General features: G+C 53.6%; 2 protein-coding genes across 3 annotated transcripts; both read left to right on the top strand.

Moving 5' to 3' along the window:
* Window positions 1-3,736: 3,736 nt before the first annotated feature.
* Window positions 3,737-7,314, top strand: LOC136768226 (profilin-1). 2 transcript variants are annotated; one of them, XM_066722310.1, is made up of 4 exons: window positions 3,737-3,862; window positions 4,300-4,486; window positions 6,188-6,380; window positions 7,061-7,314. In XM_066722310.1, exons 2-4 carry the CDS (start codon window positions 4,355-4,357, stop codon window positions 7,156-7,158), a joined length of 423 nt encoding a protein of 140 aa, XP_066578407.1. In that variant the 5' UTR covers window positions 3,737-3,862; window positions 4,300-4,354; the 3' UTR covers window positions 7,159-7,314. The 2 variants fall into 2 exon arrangements, with proteins under 2 accessions (XP_066578407.1, XP_066578409.1); XM_066722312.1 differs by lacking the exon at window positions 3,737-3,862 and adding an exon at window positions 4,023-4,170.
* Window positions 7,315-9,863: 2,549 nt separating this feature from the next.
* On the top strand, window positions 9,864-15,285 carry eno3 (enolase 3, (beta, muscle)). The gene is made up of 12 exons (XM_066722309.1): window positions 9,864-9,983; window positions 12,113-12,202; window positions 12,333-12,428; window positions 12,525-12,583; window positions 13,130-13,199; window positions 13,339-13,472; window positions 13,638-13,860; window positions 13,948-14,145; window positions 14,229-14,430; window positions 14,532-14,640; window positions 14,870-14,928; window positions 15,035-15,285. The coding sequence occupies exons 2-12, from the start codon at window positions 12,118-12,120 to the stop codon at window positions 15,102-15,104; spliced, it is 1,305 nt and encodes a 434-aa protein (XP_066578406.1). The 5' UTR covers window positions 9,864-9,983; window positions 12,113-12,117; the 3' UTR covers window positions 15,105-15,285.

The following is a 15,285-nucleotide window of genomic DNA, read 5'->3' as shown; positions in this document are numbered from 1 at the left end:
CTGGACGACTCCTGACCAGTTTGGGGATTTGGGTACATTTGCAAATCAAAACCAGACTGAAAAAAGAAGAAAGAGTTAAACATGACTCACTGACTGACTGACTCACTGATACACCGACTGACTGACTGACTGACACACTAACTGCGTATGAGTCTGTCAGAGGGTCCAGTCCGGCTGTCCGTCTCTCTGTCTCTGTGCTCTGAAAAAGCTCTGGTGTCGTTTATTCTCAGCAGCCTCGTCTCTGGTTGTTATTTTTACACTTGGTCACTCGGCCACAGAGAAGTGAGTGGGAGGGGGCGGGACAGAGCGAGAGCGAGAGCTGGACCACGGCCCTGAGCTCCATCAGACAGGGGCCCCAGACAGAGGCCTCACAGTGCGGGCCCCTGAACGGAGACCGGGCTCTGGAGCCGGTCCAGACTGGGGACAGAGATGGGCCGACACCCGCACACAGGGGAGCCCGGAGAGGGGAGAGAGTGGGCAGGGGGAAGTGGAGGGTGAGGTCACTTCCTGCTTCACTGCCCCAAAACACACTACCCTCCCACAGACTCACATCCTGACCCCGGACCTCGGCTCACCCAGCAGGGACAACGCAGCACTGCCCCACACCCTGTGTCTCTCACTCTCACTCCCCCATCACCCTCTCCCTCTCTCATGTTCAGACACAGGTTGTGTTCTCGCCAGCTGACTGGAGGGGAGAGAGAGAGAGGGGGTGGGGGCTGCAGATTGAAAACAACCTGGAGCCATGGATTCCTGCTGCCAGGTTGTGACTTGTTGACAGAGATAGAGAGAGAGAGAAAAACGGGAAGGTAGATGGAGAGAAAGGAGGACAGACAGAGAGACGAAGAAAGACTCAGATCGAAAGACGGCTGTGTGACTGAGCCAAGCGCTGGGGTCAGGATGTGGTCGCCGTCTGCGCTGACATTCAACTACTGAGAGGAACACGGCTGACAGCGGCTTTATCTGATGAGCACAGAGACTCTCACACATGCACACACACACACACTCACGCACTGTCAGTCAGCCGCTGTGCTGCTCCTACAGCTGCGCTCCCTGTTGTGTGAGTGTTGTGCTGCTGCTCTGTTACTGGAGAGCAGTGTGTCCTGGTGGGGGTGCGGTCACATGCTCTTACCTGGCTGACACATTTCACACGGGAGGCAGGAAGCACCTGCCCCAACACGCAACACAGAGCAGTGCAACAACACAGTGTAACAGCACAGCACAGTGTAACAACACAGTGTAACAACCCAGCACAGAACAGTGCAACAACACAGCACAGTGTAACAGCACAACAGTGTAACAACACAGTGTAACACATCAGCACAGCACAGTGTAACAGATCAACACAGTGTAACAGTACAGCACAGCACAGCACAGTGTAACAACACAGTGTAACAACACAGTGTAACAGATCAACACAGTGTAACAGCACAGTGCAACAACACAGCACAGTGTAACAGCACAGCGTAACAGTAAATGTCACAGCACAGTGTATCAGCACAGTACAGTACAACAACACAGTGCAACAACACAGCACAGTGTAACAGCACAACAGTGTAACAACACAGTGTAACACATCAGCACAGTACAGTGTAACAAAACAGCACAGTGTAACACCTCAGTGTGACAGCACAGCACAGTGTAACAGTGAACTTGTAATTTGTACTATGCTTTGATCTGTATTCTAGACTGTAGTGCACTTTTATATTAATCGTATGTTTTGTAAGTCACCCTGGATAAGGGCGTCTGCCATTAAATAAATAATAATAATAATAATAATAATAATAATAATAATAATAATAATAATAACACCTCAGTGTAACAACACAGCACAGTGTAACAGTTACAGTGTAACAACACAGCTCAGTGTGACAGCACAGTCGGGGCCATACTGACGCAGTGTGTCACTTGTGATGTAATCCAGTGAATATTTTTACACCTGCAGTAAAATCACCAAAGTTCCCTGGGGAGAGTCACTAGGATTCTGCGCTGAGCTGACAGAGTTCCCCCGGGCTCCCCCTGCACCGCCGGGCTGGACTGTGCTGTACTACACATTACAGCACTGCTTTACTGCATGTGTACTGTGCTGTGCTGTACTACAGTATCTAGTGCTGAACTGCACTGCACAGGGCCTGTATCTATCCGAGCCGAGGCCAGAGAGAGAAAGAGAGAGAGAGATGGGCTTATATACTATATATATTTATATACACACACACACTCCACCCCCCCGCTATGTGTACCAATATGTATAATGATGTAAACTGCTTTGGCAATACTGCTTGCAATGGCCATGACAATAAAGCACAGCTCAATGGAACTGAACTGAGAGACAGAGTGAGTTAGTGTTTGTGTGTGTAGTATGTGCGTACTGCAGGGTGTTTAGTGTGTGTGTGTAGTATGTGCGTACTGCAGGGTGTTTATTGTGTGTGTGTGTAGTATGTGCGTACTGCAGGGTGTTTATTGTGTGTGTGTGTAGTATGTGTGTACTGCAGGGTGTTTATTGTGTGTGTAGTATGTGTGTACTGCAGGGTGTTTATTGTGTGTGTGTAGTATGTGTGTACTGCAGGGTGTTTATTGTGTGTGTGTGTAGTATGTGTGTACTGCAGGGTGTTTATTGTGTGTGTGTGTAGTATGTGTGTACTGCAGGGTGTTTATTGTGTGTGTGTGTAGTATGTGTGTACTGCAGGGTGTTTATTGTGTGTGTGTAGTATGTGTGTACTGCAGGGTGTTTATTGTGTGTGTGTAGTATGTGTGTACTGCAGGCTGTTTAGTGTGTGTGTGTGTGTGTGTGTGTACTGCAGGCTGTTTAGTGTGTGTGTGTGTAGTATGTGTGTACTGCAGGGTGTTTATTGTGTGTGTGTAGTATGTGTGTACTGCAGGCTGTTTAGTGTGTGTGTGTGTGTGTGTGTGTACTGCAGGCTGTTTAGTGTGTGTGTGTGTAGTATGTGTGTACTGCAGGCTGTTTAGTGTGTGTGTGTAGTATGTGTGTACTGCAGGGTGTTTATTGTGTGTGTGTAGTATGTGTGTACTGCAGGCTGTTTAGTGTGTGTGTGTGTAGTATGTGTGTACTGCAGGCTGTTTAGTGTGTGTGTGTAGTATGTGTGTACTGCAGGCTGTTTAGTGTGTGTGTGTAGTATGTGTGTACTGCAGGCTGTTTAGTGTGTGTGTGTGTGTGTGTGTACTGCAGGCTGTTTAGTGTGTGTGTGTGTAGTATGTGTGTACTGCAGGGTGTTTATTGTGTGTGTGTAGTATGTGTGTACTGCAGGCTGTTTAGTGTGTGTGTGTGTGTACTGCAGGCTGTTTAGTGTGTGTGTGTGTAGTATGTGTGTACTGCAGGCTGTTTAGTGTGTGTGTGTAGTATGTGTGTACTGCAGGGTGTTTATTGTGTGTGTGTAGTATGTGTGTACTGCAGGCTGTTTAGTGTGTGTGTGTGTAGTATGTGTGTACTGCAGGCTGTTTAGTGTGTGTGTGTAGTATGTGTGTACTGCAGGCTGTTTAGTGTGTGTGTGTAGTATGTGTGTACTGCAGGCTGTTTAGTGTGTGTGTGTGTGTGTGTAGTGTGTTGTGTGTAGTATTTGTGTAAATGTGCACCAGCATAAATACATATAGTATGTGGGGAAGAAACAGCAGTCGAGGAAGAGAGCGAGCTGAGACAGTGCTGCTGATCCCTGTGTGTCTCCGGGCTCCCTCCCCCTCCCCCCCTCTCTCTCTCTCTCTCTCTCTCTCTCTCTCTCTCTCTCTCTCTCTCTCTCTCTCTCTCTCTGTGACAATTGAGGAAGTGCGCTGGGCGCGGCGGGCCTCTATAAAACGCGCGGCACTTCCTTGTCCTCACTTTGCAACTTTGCAAAAGTCACACGGCTCGCAGGTAGGTCTGGCAGCAGCTCCGCACCCGCACCCGCACCCGGCTCTGGCGCTTTCTCTGTCGGATCAGGAGTAACACCGCGGCGTGTAGGCGCCCCTGCGCAGGCTCTGTGAGAGAGTGAGAGAGTGAGAGAGTGAGAGAGTGAGAGAGTGAGAGAGTGTGAGAGTGTGAGAGAGAGAGAGAGTGAGTGAGTGAGTGAAATCGCGGGTGTTTTCAGCGCTGCGGGTTACAAACTCCATGACGTGTTTAACGCGCTCACTTGTGTCTGTGACTGCGGTGCGATCCTGACCCGCTGCGTTTCAGTTGTTGGGGTTGGTTTGCTTTACGGTTTACTTTTCACCTTCACTTATCTGCTCCGCTCTCATTTTGTTGGTGCTTTATGATTTCGTTATTTCTCCGCACACTCTTACCCCCCTCCCTCCCTCTCTCTCTCCCGGCAGTGAAGCGCCTCCCCCACTCCGAGCTCAGCCTCTTCTGCACGGTGACAGATCCACGATGTCCTGGAACGAGTATGTCAGCAACCTGATGGCCGGTAATGAGGTCCAGGACGCCGCCATCGCGGGCTGTGAGCCCGGTGCCCACAGCGTGTGGGCGGCGGCCCCGAACGGGCATTTTGGGAAGATCACGGTAAATGGAGGGAGGGCGAGCCGGGACGGGTGGGGGGTGTATTTGAATGCATGCATGCATGCGTGTGTGTTTGTGTGTGTGTGTGTGTGTGTTTGTGTGTTTGTGTGCATGCGTGTCTGCGGCTGCACATCCGCGCGGAAGTGTAACGGGGCTCGGGGCGCGAGGCTGGGCTGCTGTGGAAACACGTGGTGCGGAAGTGCTTTAATGCGCCCCCCCGCCCCCCCAGCGCCAGGCTCCTGGATCACTGGATAAAAGCGCCGCCGCCGGAGCGCTGCTTTGACGCACATCTGTTTCTCCGAGGCTCCGTCAATGGGACCCGGGGCGTCAGAGGTGGCTCGGCGTTGCGGTTTCCTGCGGAAGTGGTCGACCCAAGCTGTGCTGATCCGGGCCCTGTGCCCCGCGTCTGATCCGGGCCCTGTGCCCCGCGTCTGATCCGGGCCCTGTGCCCCGCGTCTGATCCGGGCCCTGTGCCCCGCGTCTGATCCGGGCGCAGCGCTGTTGCGCACTCGCACTGTGACGCGCAGGCGGCGGGGCGTGTTGTGACGGGTCCGCACATTCCTGCGGCAGTTCCGTGTTGCGCTGGGGGCCGGGGAGGGAGCAGCCGCCCGCCGCTGCATCAATTTGAAAACCAACTGTCGGTGCTTCAGGAGAGATCTAGAGAGATCTAGAGAGATCTAGAGAGATCTAGAGAGATCTAGAGAGATCTAGAGAGATCTAGCAGGGAGTGGCGATACCTGGAGATACTGTGGCGCCATCTGTGTAGTGTGTGTGCATACATGTGTGTGCATATAAATACACGCATGCTTAAAATGTACATTCTTGTATCTATAGATCTAACTCGGCTGGGGTTTCTGGTTGCTGTGCAGTCCTTGGCGCTGGTTCTAATGTAAACTGTTCGATATCCATCTACAGATGTTGGGTGTTTCCTGATGTAAATCACAACCGCTTTCTGAAAAGTTCAGTTTCTGAAGTTGAGCTGAGCTCGATTTATAAAACGCCCTCCCATCCATGTGCTGTGATCATTGATTTTTGTATCCCAAAGCTGCAAACCGCAGGCAGTGACCCGGATGGTCCCGCACGGTGAGTGGGAATGGGACCCTCGGCAGGGCTCCTGGCACGATGCGGGGGGGGGTAGCGTTTTAAACTTCCTTTTTTGGGCATTGGGTTTTTAGAAACGCGGACGTAGGACTTCAGTGCAGGAAGTGTGACAAGAATAAAGAACACACAAAAACAGGACGTTCGCAACGGTCTCGCTTCCTCAAAAAGACACCTCCACTGCAGCCCCACGGCGTCTGCGCCAGTTAGCCATTAAAACAAACTTCTGCCGAACTATGAAACTGTCCCCAACCCACCACCGTCCCTCGCTGGGGGGGGGGGGGGGGGGGGTCTCAATCAGCCGGTGTGAAGCGTTGCAGTGACGTCAACCTCTTTCAGACTCGACAGCATCTCGTCGTGGAGTGCAATGCACTGTAACTCCGACTGCCCTGTGTGTCGGTCCCCTCGCTGTGGCTCCTGGAAGCCATGGCCTGGCCTGGAGTGGCCGGGGAGTAGAGGTGCAATGGGCAGCCCTGTTGTGGTGACCGGTCCTGTTGCAATAGGGGGCTGTGCTGTAGTAGCAGTGTAGTAGAGCAGTGCTGTAGGAGGTCAGCCCTCGGACTCCCCCAGAGACTCACTCTCGCTCTCTTTCGCCCCCCCCCGCAGCCCGACGAGCTGGCCGTGCTCATGGGGAAGGACCGCAGCTCGTTCTTCATCAACGGCGTCACGCTGGGCGGAGTGAAGTGCTCTGTGATCCGCGACCGCATCAACGAGGAAGGAGACTGGTGCATGGACCTGCGCACCAAGTCCATCAACGGCAGCGAGACCTTCAACATCTCCGTCGCCAAGTCCAACAAAGGTACCGCGGCCGGCCCTCGCTCCGCTGGCTTCTGCTCCAACGAGCTCTTAATTACTTAATGGAACTTATTTCCTAAATCAGAGCCTTTTATTTTAAACGGTAGGGGTTTAAGTTAAGTATAGAATTGTATAAAGAACTTAAAGAAGGAACTTTTATTACACTATTTAAAGTAAGATTCAGTTAAGTAATTGAGAGCACTGCTATGTGTTGCCAGAGGGTTACAGAAGGACTTGTGATCAGTAGAAATGGGAATGCGGGGGAGGGGGTAAACTAAAACCTTTTATGAGGGTTTATATAATCGCAGTGCATGAACAGAACCATAGAAAGCCATGAATGAAGTCCCTCAGGGTTGGTGGAGATCTCCCGTCTCCAGCCGTGGCCAAGAAATTAAAATAATAATAATGGCAGGAGCTCACTGGCCACGCTTTCTCTGGCCAGCCGGTGGTCACTGAGCCGGCACTGGGTCAGATCTGTCTCTAGTGGGGAGACTTCAGGGTGGGCTCTGGGGTTGAGTTCTGCTGGTCCAGAGAGGAGGTTCTGGTGTGTCCTGTAGTTTGCTTGGCTCTGATCAGCTGTTTAACAGGGCAGTGAGCTTCAGAGCGTTGAGGGGCCTCTTCTCCGTTTGTAGGGCCGAAGGATGTCTGTCTGTCCTCCGCACTAACTCTCTCTCTCTCCCTCAGCTGTAGTGATCATCAAGGGCTGTAAGGATGTTCACGGAGGGGCCCTGAACAAAAAGGCCTTCGACATGGCATCACACTTACGGAAATCGAACTACTGAGGCTCCCTCCCCCTCCTGTCTGCTCGCCCTCTCCCTCGCCAGCCCCCTCCACTCCACCCCTGTGTCACTGGACCCCCCCTACCCCCACAGTGTTCTGATTCAGTAATGTTTTGTTATTTTCCAACTGATGCCAAATAAAGTTTAATGTTAATTCAAGCAGTATGTGTTATTGTCCCACTGTCTTCCGTACTGTACTTTCCGCTCGTCCCCACAGCGCTGGGGGCCTGCGGCGTCTGAGTGGGGGGTGAGGATGTGTGGTTGTGGTGATGTCTGACGTGCCAACAATACACTGCATGTGAACAGCACAGAACGGCCGACTGCGGACGCTCGAGCTTCATGGCACAGTTACGGCCGCGCCCCGGGCGTCCACAACACCTCGCCTCCGTATCACAGGCAGCCGAGCGAGGGTTGCAACTGTCGAATGCCGATTCTGATAAAGGTCTAGAAAGCATCCTGACACAGATGGTCCTGCTAACGGTCTCGCGTTTCTTTTTCTCCCTCCTTGTTTTTCTTTCACACGCATGCGATTGTAGTTTTCCAAAACGGTTTCAGCCTAAGCCATGGCTCCATTTCCACAGTGGGTAGAGACGTGGGGTGATGGGCTGCAGAAGAAGTTAAAGTGATTTATAACTAAAACGATCTATGGATTTATTCCTCGTGTGTTGCAGTTTGTGCTGTGGCCACTGGGTGGCAGGAGAGCACAGCCTCGTTCTCGGCCCACTTCTGAGCTGGAGTTGTTCCCATGCAGTTGGGGGGGTTGTTCTAAAGTGAGCTTATTCATGAATGCAATGTGCCAGATTATTGTCATTATTCAGGAAAGCGCACACCACAGTGCAGTACAGACACCAGTGTTTGTTACACACGCACTACTTCCAGCAGCCGGCTCGTACCAGTCCGGTTAAAACCCTCTGCCTCCATCTCTCCTGCTCTTGTCTGGACCAGACGGCACCGAGCTCCCCGCCCTGCTCACTCATTCCTCCTGCCCCAGAGGACTCGCTGTACCCCTCTCCACTGCCCTGAGTAACTGTGATGCTGTAGTAACAGTGTAGTAGAGCAGTGCTGTTGCTATGGGCTGCAGTGTGTGTGTGAGGGGCACAGGGCAGTTTTCTTGGCGTTGCGCAGGAGTGGCAGTGTAGAACCCAGGAGTCACCCTCGATCCTGCGCTCTCCTTCTCCCAGCACATCACGCTGACGCGCACCTGCAGATTCTTCCTGAGCAACATACGCCGGATCCGTCCCTTCCTCACCGACTACTCGACTCAGCTGCTCGTCCAGTCACTGGTCCTCTCCCGCCTGGATACTGCAACTCCCTCCTGGCCGGCCTGCCTGCATCTAATACCCGCCGCTCCAGCTCATCCAGAACTCTGCGGCTCGTCTGGTGTCTCTCTGCCCCGATTCGCACGCTACTCCACTGCTCCGCTCCCTCCACTGGCTCCCGATACCGGCACACATTCAGTTCAAGACTTTGACCCTCACCTACCGCTGTCTCGACCACACTGCACCAAGCTACCTTCAGACCCTCGTCTCTCCATACATCCCCTCCAGACCACTGCGCTCCTCCAGTGCCAGAAGACTAACTCTGCCTCCTCTCCACTCTCCTTCCTCCAGAGCCGCTCCTTCTCATCCCTTTGTAAAATGTATTATGCCTGAACTGCACTGTATTCTTGCACTTTGTATTGCGCTTGTGTTTTGTATAAGGGCGTCTGCTAAGAAATTAATAATAATAAAAAATAAATAGTAGAGCAGTGCTGTTACAGTAGGGGCTGTGCTGTAGTAGCAGTGTAGTAGAGCAGTGCTGTGACACTGGGGGACTGTGCTGTAGTAACAGTGTAGTAGAGCAGGGCTGCAGTGTGAGGGGTTCGAGGGCAGCTTCATTGGCGTTGCGCAGGAGTCACACTGGTCTAATATTAGCCGCGCAGTAAAGGGTAGAGGGGACAGCAGAGAGGAGGAGGAGAGCGGACAGACAGGCCCGGCCCCTCGCTGCCCTTTACAGCGCCGCTGCTCGAACCCTGGCCCGTGTCACATTACCCCCCCACTCCTCACACCCTGTGAACTCTGACCTTTCCCCACTATGGGCTCCAGCCAGGGACACCAGGGGCCGTCTGCGAATTACTGCCCAGTTTCCCACAGGGTGCAATACTGCCCCTGTTACTACCGCTGCCGCTACTACTGCTACTACTAATACTACTAATACTTTCTGTGCAGGCTGGCACAGAGTGTGTTGTGTGTTTTTGTGTGTGTTTGAGTGTTGTGTGTGTGTGTCTGGGTGTGTTTGAGTGTATGAGAGTGTGTGTGTGTAAGAGTGTTTGAGTGTGCAAGAGTGTGAGTGTGAGTGTTGTGTGTGTGAGTGTTTGAGTGTGTAAGAGTGTGAGTGTGTGTGTGTGAGAGTGAGTGTTGTGTGTGTGAGTGTTTGAGTGTGTAAGAGTGTGTGTGTGTGTGTGAGTGTTGTGTTTGAGTGTGTAAGAGTGTGAGTGTGTGTGTGTGAGAGTGAGTGTTGTGTTTGAGTGTGTAAGAGTGTGTGTGTGTGTGTGTGAGTGTTGTGTTTGAGTGTGTAAGAGTGTGAGTGTGTGTGTGTGAGAGTGAGTGTTGTGTTTGAGTGTGTAAGAGTGTGTGTGTGTGTGTAAAAGTGTGTGTGTAAGAGTGTGAGTGAGTGTGTGTGTGTGTGTGTGTGGGGTGGGGGGGTAAGGTCATGTGGTGCATGGATGCTAATTGGCAGACGGTCCCTGACAGCCGGACCCTATAAATAGGGGGCGGCGGCCGCGGAGCGCCACTTGCCAGAGCAGTGGGACAAGCAGACGAGCACCGCCTCCGCTGTACTACACTCAGGTATTATTATTATTATTATTATTATTATTATTATTATTATTATTATTATGATAATGATGAGCCGCCGCAGCAGTAGTAAAGTAGTAGTAAAGTCGGTGGAGGCAGTCCTGGCAGCGGGCGGACGGGCGGACGGGCGCTGCAGGTCGGTACAGTGTCGGGGTCCTCCGCCCTGTGCCACCGCACCGTGCCATTCACCCCGGAGCTTAATTACGCACACCTTCCCCCGGCGTGCGGGTCCTCTTCATTACACACCGCACAGACCGCAGATCAGTGCGTTTACAACCGTGACTAACCGGGCAGCGCATGTGTGTGTGTGTGTGTAGTACAGTGTGTAGTACAGTGTGTGTACAGTGTGTGTACAGTGTGTGGTGCAGTGTGTGTAGTACAGTGTGTGTGTGTGTGTGTAGTACAGTGTGTGTGTAGTACAGTGTGTAGTACAGTGTGTGTACAGTGTGTGGTGCAGTGTGTGTAGTACAGTGTGTGTGTGTGTGTGGTGCAGTGTGTGTGTGTGTGTGGTGCAGTGTGTGTGTGTAGTACAGTGTGTAGTACAGTGTGTGTACAGTGTGTGGTGCAGTGTGTGTAGTACAGTGTGTGTGTGTGTGTAGTACAGTCTGTAGTACAGTGTGTGTACAGTGTGTGGTGCAGTGTGTGTAGTACAGTGTGTGTGTGTGTGTAGTACAGTGTGTAGTACAGTGTGTGTACAGTGTGTGGTGCAGTGTGTGTAGTACAGTGTGTGTGTGTGTAGTACAGTGTGTGTGTGTGTGGTGCAGTGTGTGTGTGTGTGTAGTACAGTGTGTGTGTACAGTGTGTGTAGTACAGTGTGTGTGTATAGTGTGTAGTACAGTGTGTGTAGTGTGTGGTACAGTGTGTGGCACTGCTGGGGAAGCCCCGTCTGTGCTGTGACCCCTGCCGGGCCACAGGAAGGCTGAGTGAAGGACGAGCGGAGCTGTGAAAGGTCACTGTCATTGAGACCGTTGTCCATCAGTGGCGTGTGTGTGTGAGATGCTGAGTTTCTCACACTGCCAGTGCTTTACTGGCGTCACCTCTCTGCCTCGCTCTGCTGTGGATTGTGTCCAGCTGACACCCTGTCCCCCTCGAGCTGAAAGGGCAGCGGTCTGCTCGCCAAAGTGGAAAGGTCACAGTGAAAAGGTCCAAGTGGAAAGGTTGAAGTGCAAAGGTCAAAAAGGAAAGGTCAAAGTCAAAAGGTCGAGTATGGGCCTGTGTGTGTCTGTGTCTGTCTGTGTGTCTCTGTATCTGTGTGTGTGTGTGTGTGTGTGTGTGTGTGTCTCTGTATCTGTGTCTGTCATTCTGTGTGTGTGTGTGTGTGTGTGTGTGTGTGTGTGTGTGTGTGTGTGTGTGTGTGTCTCTGTATCTGTGTGTCTGTCTGTCACTCTGTGTGTGTGTGTGTGTATCTCTGTATCTGTGTCTGTCATTCTGTGTGTGTGTGTGTGTGTGTGAGTGTGTGTGTCTGTCACACTATGTGTGTGCGTGTACTGCTGTGACCTCTGCACTTTTCGCCGTCTCGTTAGAGGAGCGGGCGGGCCTGGCCTTCACAGCGCTATTAATACCCCTTCTGAGACAGAGAGAGAAGGAGAGAGGGAGCGAGAGATGCTATTTCTGTCAGTGGAGGTCAGGAGGAGGAGAATGTCAGGCATGCAGAATGCTTCGAGGATACGGATTCGGCTGCTGTCTGAGAGAGGGAGAGGGAGAGGGGTTGGTGTGTGAATGATGGGTTTATGAGAGGGAGCAGATAAGAGAGGGGGTGCAACTGAGGGAGAGAGAAGAGAGAGCAGCACAGGAAGTGAGATAGAGAGATGAAGAGGAGGACAGGAAGCAGGAGAGAGAGGGAGAGAGCGCTGTGTGTAATCTCCTGAGCGAAGGAGATTAAAGTAAACCAGCCCACACAGCCAATCCCCTCATTGCCACCGCGGCCCTGGCCTGTGATTGGCTGCTCTACGGTGGGTGCTGAGGGACACACTGAACAGCTCGGGGTGGGGTGGGAGATGGCAGGGAGAGGCGTGCAGGTTCTGAGCCGACTGCGGGCTGGAGGTACCGACCCGGGGGCCATTAACCCGTTCAGTGCTGAATCGCAGTTGTTGTGTTTATTAATCAGTCTCTCTCTCTATCAGTCAGGATGTCCATCACTAAGATCCATGCCCGTGAGATCCTCGACTCCCGTGGAAACCCCACTGTGGAAGTGGACCTGTACACCGCCAAGGGTGAGAGGGGCCGGGGTCTGTGTGCGAGTGTGTGCGTCTGTGGCAATACTCCTGTTCAGTGAAAGTGGTGAGAGACGGAAGACAGACGCACACCAGAGCACTTACTCTGACCTCTGACTCATACACATAGGTCGGTTCCGGGCAGCCGTGCCCAGCGGAGCATCCACTGGGATCTACGAGGCGCTGGAGCTGAGGGACGGGGACAAGAGCCGCTACCTGGGCAAAGGTCAGTCAAACCCCCTGCCTGCCAATTAAGCCATTAAACAGTTAACCAATTAATTAACCTTTGGGCTAACTGGATGTGTCCCTGTGTGGTTCGCAGGTGTCCAGAAGGCTGTGGACCACATCAACAAGGACATCGTCCCCAAACTGCTGGAGAAGGTCAGAGGTTACTCAGTCTGTTTTAGTTATTGTGTCCTAGACTGTGTCTCTCGGGACCAGGGCCGAGACCCCGCTGGACTGGACTGTGTTTATCAGGACCAGGGCTGAGACCCCGCTGGACTGGACTGTGTCGGGACCAGGGCTGAGACCCTGCTGGACTGGACTGTGTCTCTCAGGACCAGGGCTGAGACCCCGCTGGACTGGACTGTGTCTCTCAGGACCAGGGCTGAGACCCTGCTGGACTGGACTGTGTCTCTCAGGACCAGGGCTGAGACCCTGCTGGACTGGACTGTGTCTCTCGGGACCAGGGCTGAGACCCTGCTGGACTGGACTGTGTCTCTGAGGACCAGGGCTGAGACCCTGCTGGACTGGACTGTGTCTCTCGGGACCAGGGCTGAGACCCCGCTGGACTGGACTGTGTCTCTCAGGACCAGGGCTGAGACCCTGCTGGACTGGACTGTGTCTCTCGGGACCAGGGCTGAGACCCTGCTGGACTGGACTGTGTGTGGCTCATGCTGTGACCTGTGTGTGTGTCTCTGTGTGCAGAAGCTGAGTGTGGTGGAGCAGGAGAAGATCGACAACTTCATGCTGGAGTTGGACGGCACCGAGAACAAGTGTAAGACCGCCTCCCTTTCACCCTGTGTCCTGTACTCAAAAGCATCTTACTGTGCAGTAGGGTTCCTTACTCTCTCCCTTACTCTCTCTCTCTCTCTCTCTCTCTCTCTCTCTCTCTCTCTCTGTGCATCACTCTGCAGCGAAGTTCGGTGCCAACGCGATCCTGGGCGTGTCTCTGGCTGTGTGCAAGGCCGGTGCAGCGGAGAAAGGCGTCCCCCTGTACCGCCACATCGCCGACCTGGCCGGCAACGCGGAGCTCATCCTGCCTGTTCCCGTGAGTGCACTGCCCGTGTTACCTAATTGCTTAATTGCTCGGTTACTTAATTGGCTTTGACCAATTAGCAGGACCACCCACCCCCTCATATTATGGGATGACATCAAATTGTTGCCAAATCACTAACATGGCAAGTAAATCTAAATCTCTCCGTCTCTCTCCCAGGCGTTCAACGTGATCAACGGCGGCTCCCATGCCGGCAACAAGCTGGCCATGCAGGAGTTCATGATCCTGCCGGTGGGCGCCAGCTCGTTCCGCGAGGCCATGCGCATCGGTGCCGAGGTCTACCACAACCTGAAGGGCGTCATCAAGAGCAAGTATGGCAAAGATGCCACCAATGTGGGGGACGAGGGCGGCTTTGCACCCAACATCCTGGACAACCATGAGGGTACGGGCCAACGACGCACCGTATACCTTTAATCGTGTGTGTCAGTGTCTCTGTGTAAGTGAGTGTAACGTGTCTCCCCCCCACCAGCCCTGGAGCTGCTGAAGAGCGCCATTGAGAAGGCCGGCTACCCCGACAAGATCGTCATCGGAATGGACGTGGCGGCGTCCGAGTTCCACCGCAGCGGCAAGTACGACCTGGACTTCAAGTCCCCGGACGACCCCAAGAGACACATCACCGGAGAACAGCTGGGAGACCTGTACAAGAGCTTCATCAAGGACTACCCAGGTACCCTGCCGCCGCTCCCACGCCCCTCCCACGCACCGTGGCGAGCCCCGCATGCGCTCACTGTCCCGTCCCCTCCTCCTCAGTTGTGTCCATCGAGGACCCATTCGACCAGGACGACTGGGAGCACTGGGCCAAGTTCACTGGCTCCGTGAACATCCAGGTGGTGGGGGACGACCTGACCGTGACCAACCCCAAGCGCATCAAGCAGGCGGTGGACAAGAAGGCCTGCAACTGCCTGCTGCTGAAGGTCAACCAGATCGGCTCGGTCACCGAGTCCATCCAGGCGTGAGTCCGTCCCCTGCCCTCTGTGATTGATAGCCGGTTATCGGTGACCGATGGTCACTCGGTGGCCGACCCGCCGCTCAGGCTGTGGTTCTGACTTGCAGGTGTAAGCTGGCGCAGTCCAATGGCTGGGGCGTCATGGTCAGCCACCGCTCGGGCGAGACTGAGGACACCTTCATCGCGGACCTGGTGGTCGGGCTCTGCACCGGACAGGTGTGTGTCCCCGTGTCTCACTCCTTTCTCTCTGTGCGTCTGCTCTGTCCCCCTGGGTCTCCTCTCGGTCCCTGGTTCTCACCTCTCTCTCTCTCTCTCTCTCTCTCTCTCTCTCTCTCTACCCCCATGTCTCCTGTCTCTTCCTGGTTCTCACCCATCTCTCTCTCTCTGTCCCCCCTATGTCTCCTCTCGGTCCCTGGTTCTCACTGCTTCTCCTCCTCTCTGGCAGATCAAGACCGGTGCCCCCTGCAGGTCAGAGCGACTGTCGAAGTACAACCAGCTGATGAGGTGAGAGACGGAGCCCCCGTTTGTGTGTGTCCCGTGTGTATGTCCACTGCTACACTGACACACACTCACTCTCTCTCTCTCTCTCTCTCTCTCTCTCTCTCTGCAGGATCGAAGAGGAGCTTGGGAGCGGAGCCAAGTTCGCTGGCAAGAAATTCCGTCACCCCCAGGCCAAATAAACCCTGACCTCTGACCCCGACACACACAACACACACACTGGCACGCACTTAGTGTTGTGAGGACACAGGGGGGCCACTCCACTGCCACAGGGGGCTACACTGATCTCACAAGCTCCCTCCCCCTCCCTGTCTGCCCTGTGCGGTGGCTGCTCTACATCAAATAAACTAACACTGGAACCGG

This window comes from Amia ocellicauda, chromosome 14 (genome assembly GCF_036373705.1).
Source record: "Amia ocellicauda isolate fAmiCal2 chromosome 14, fAmiCal2.hap1, whole genome shotgun sequence".
Lineage (NCBI taxonomy): Eukaryota > Metazoa > Chordata > Actinopteri > Amiiformes > Amiidae > Amia > Amia ocellicauda.
This window is presented reverse-complemented; position numbering and strand designations above follow the sequence as displayed.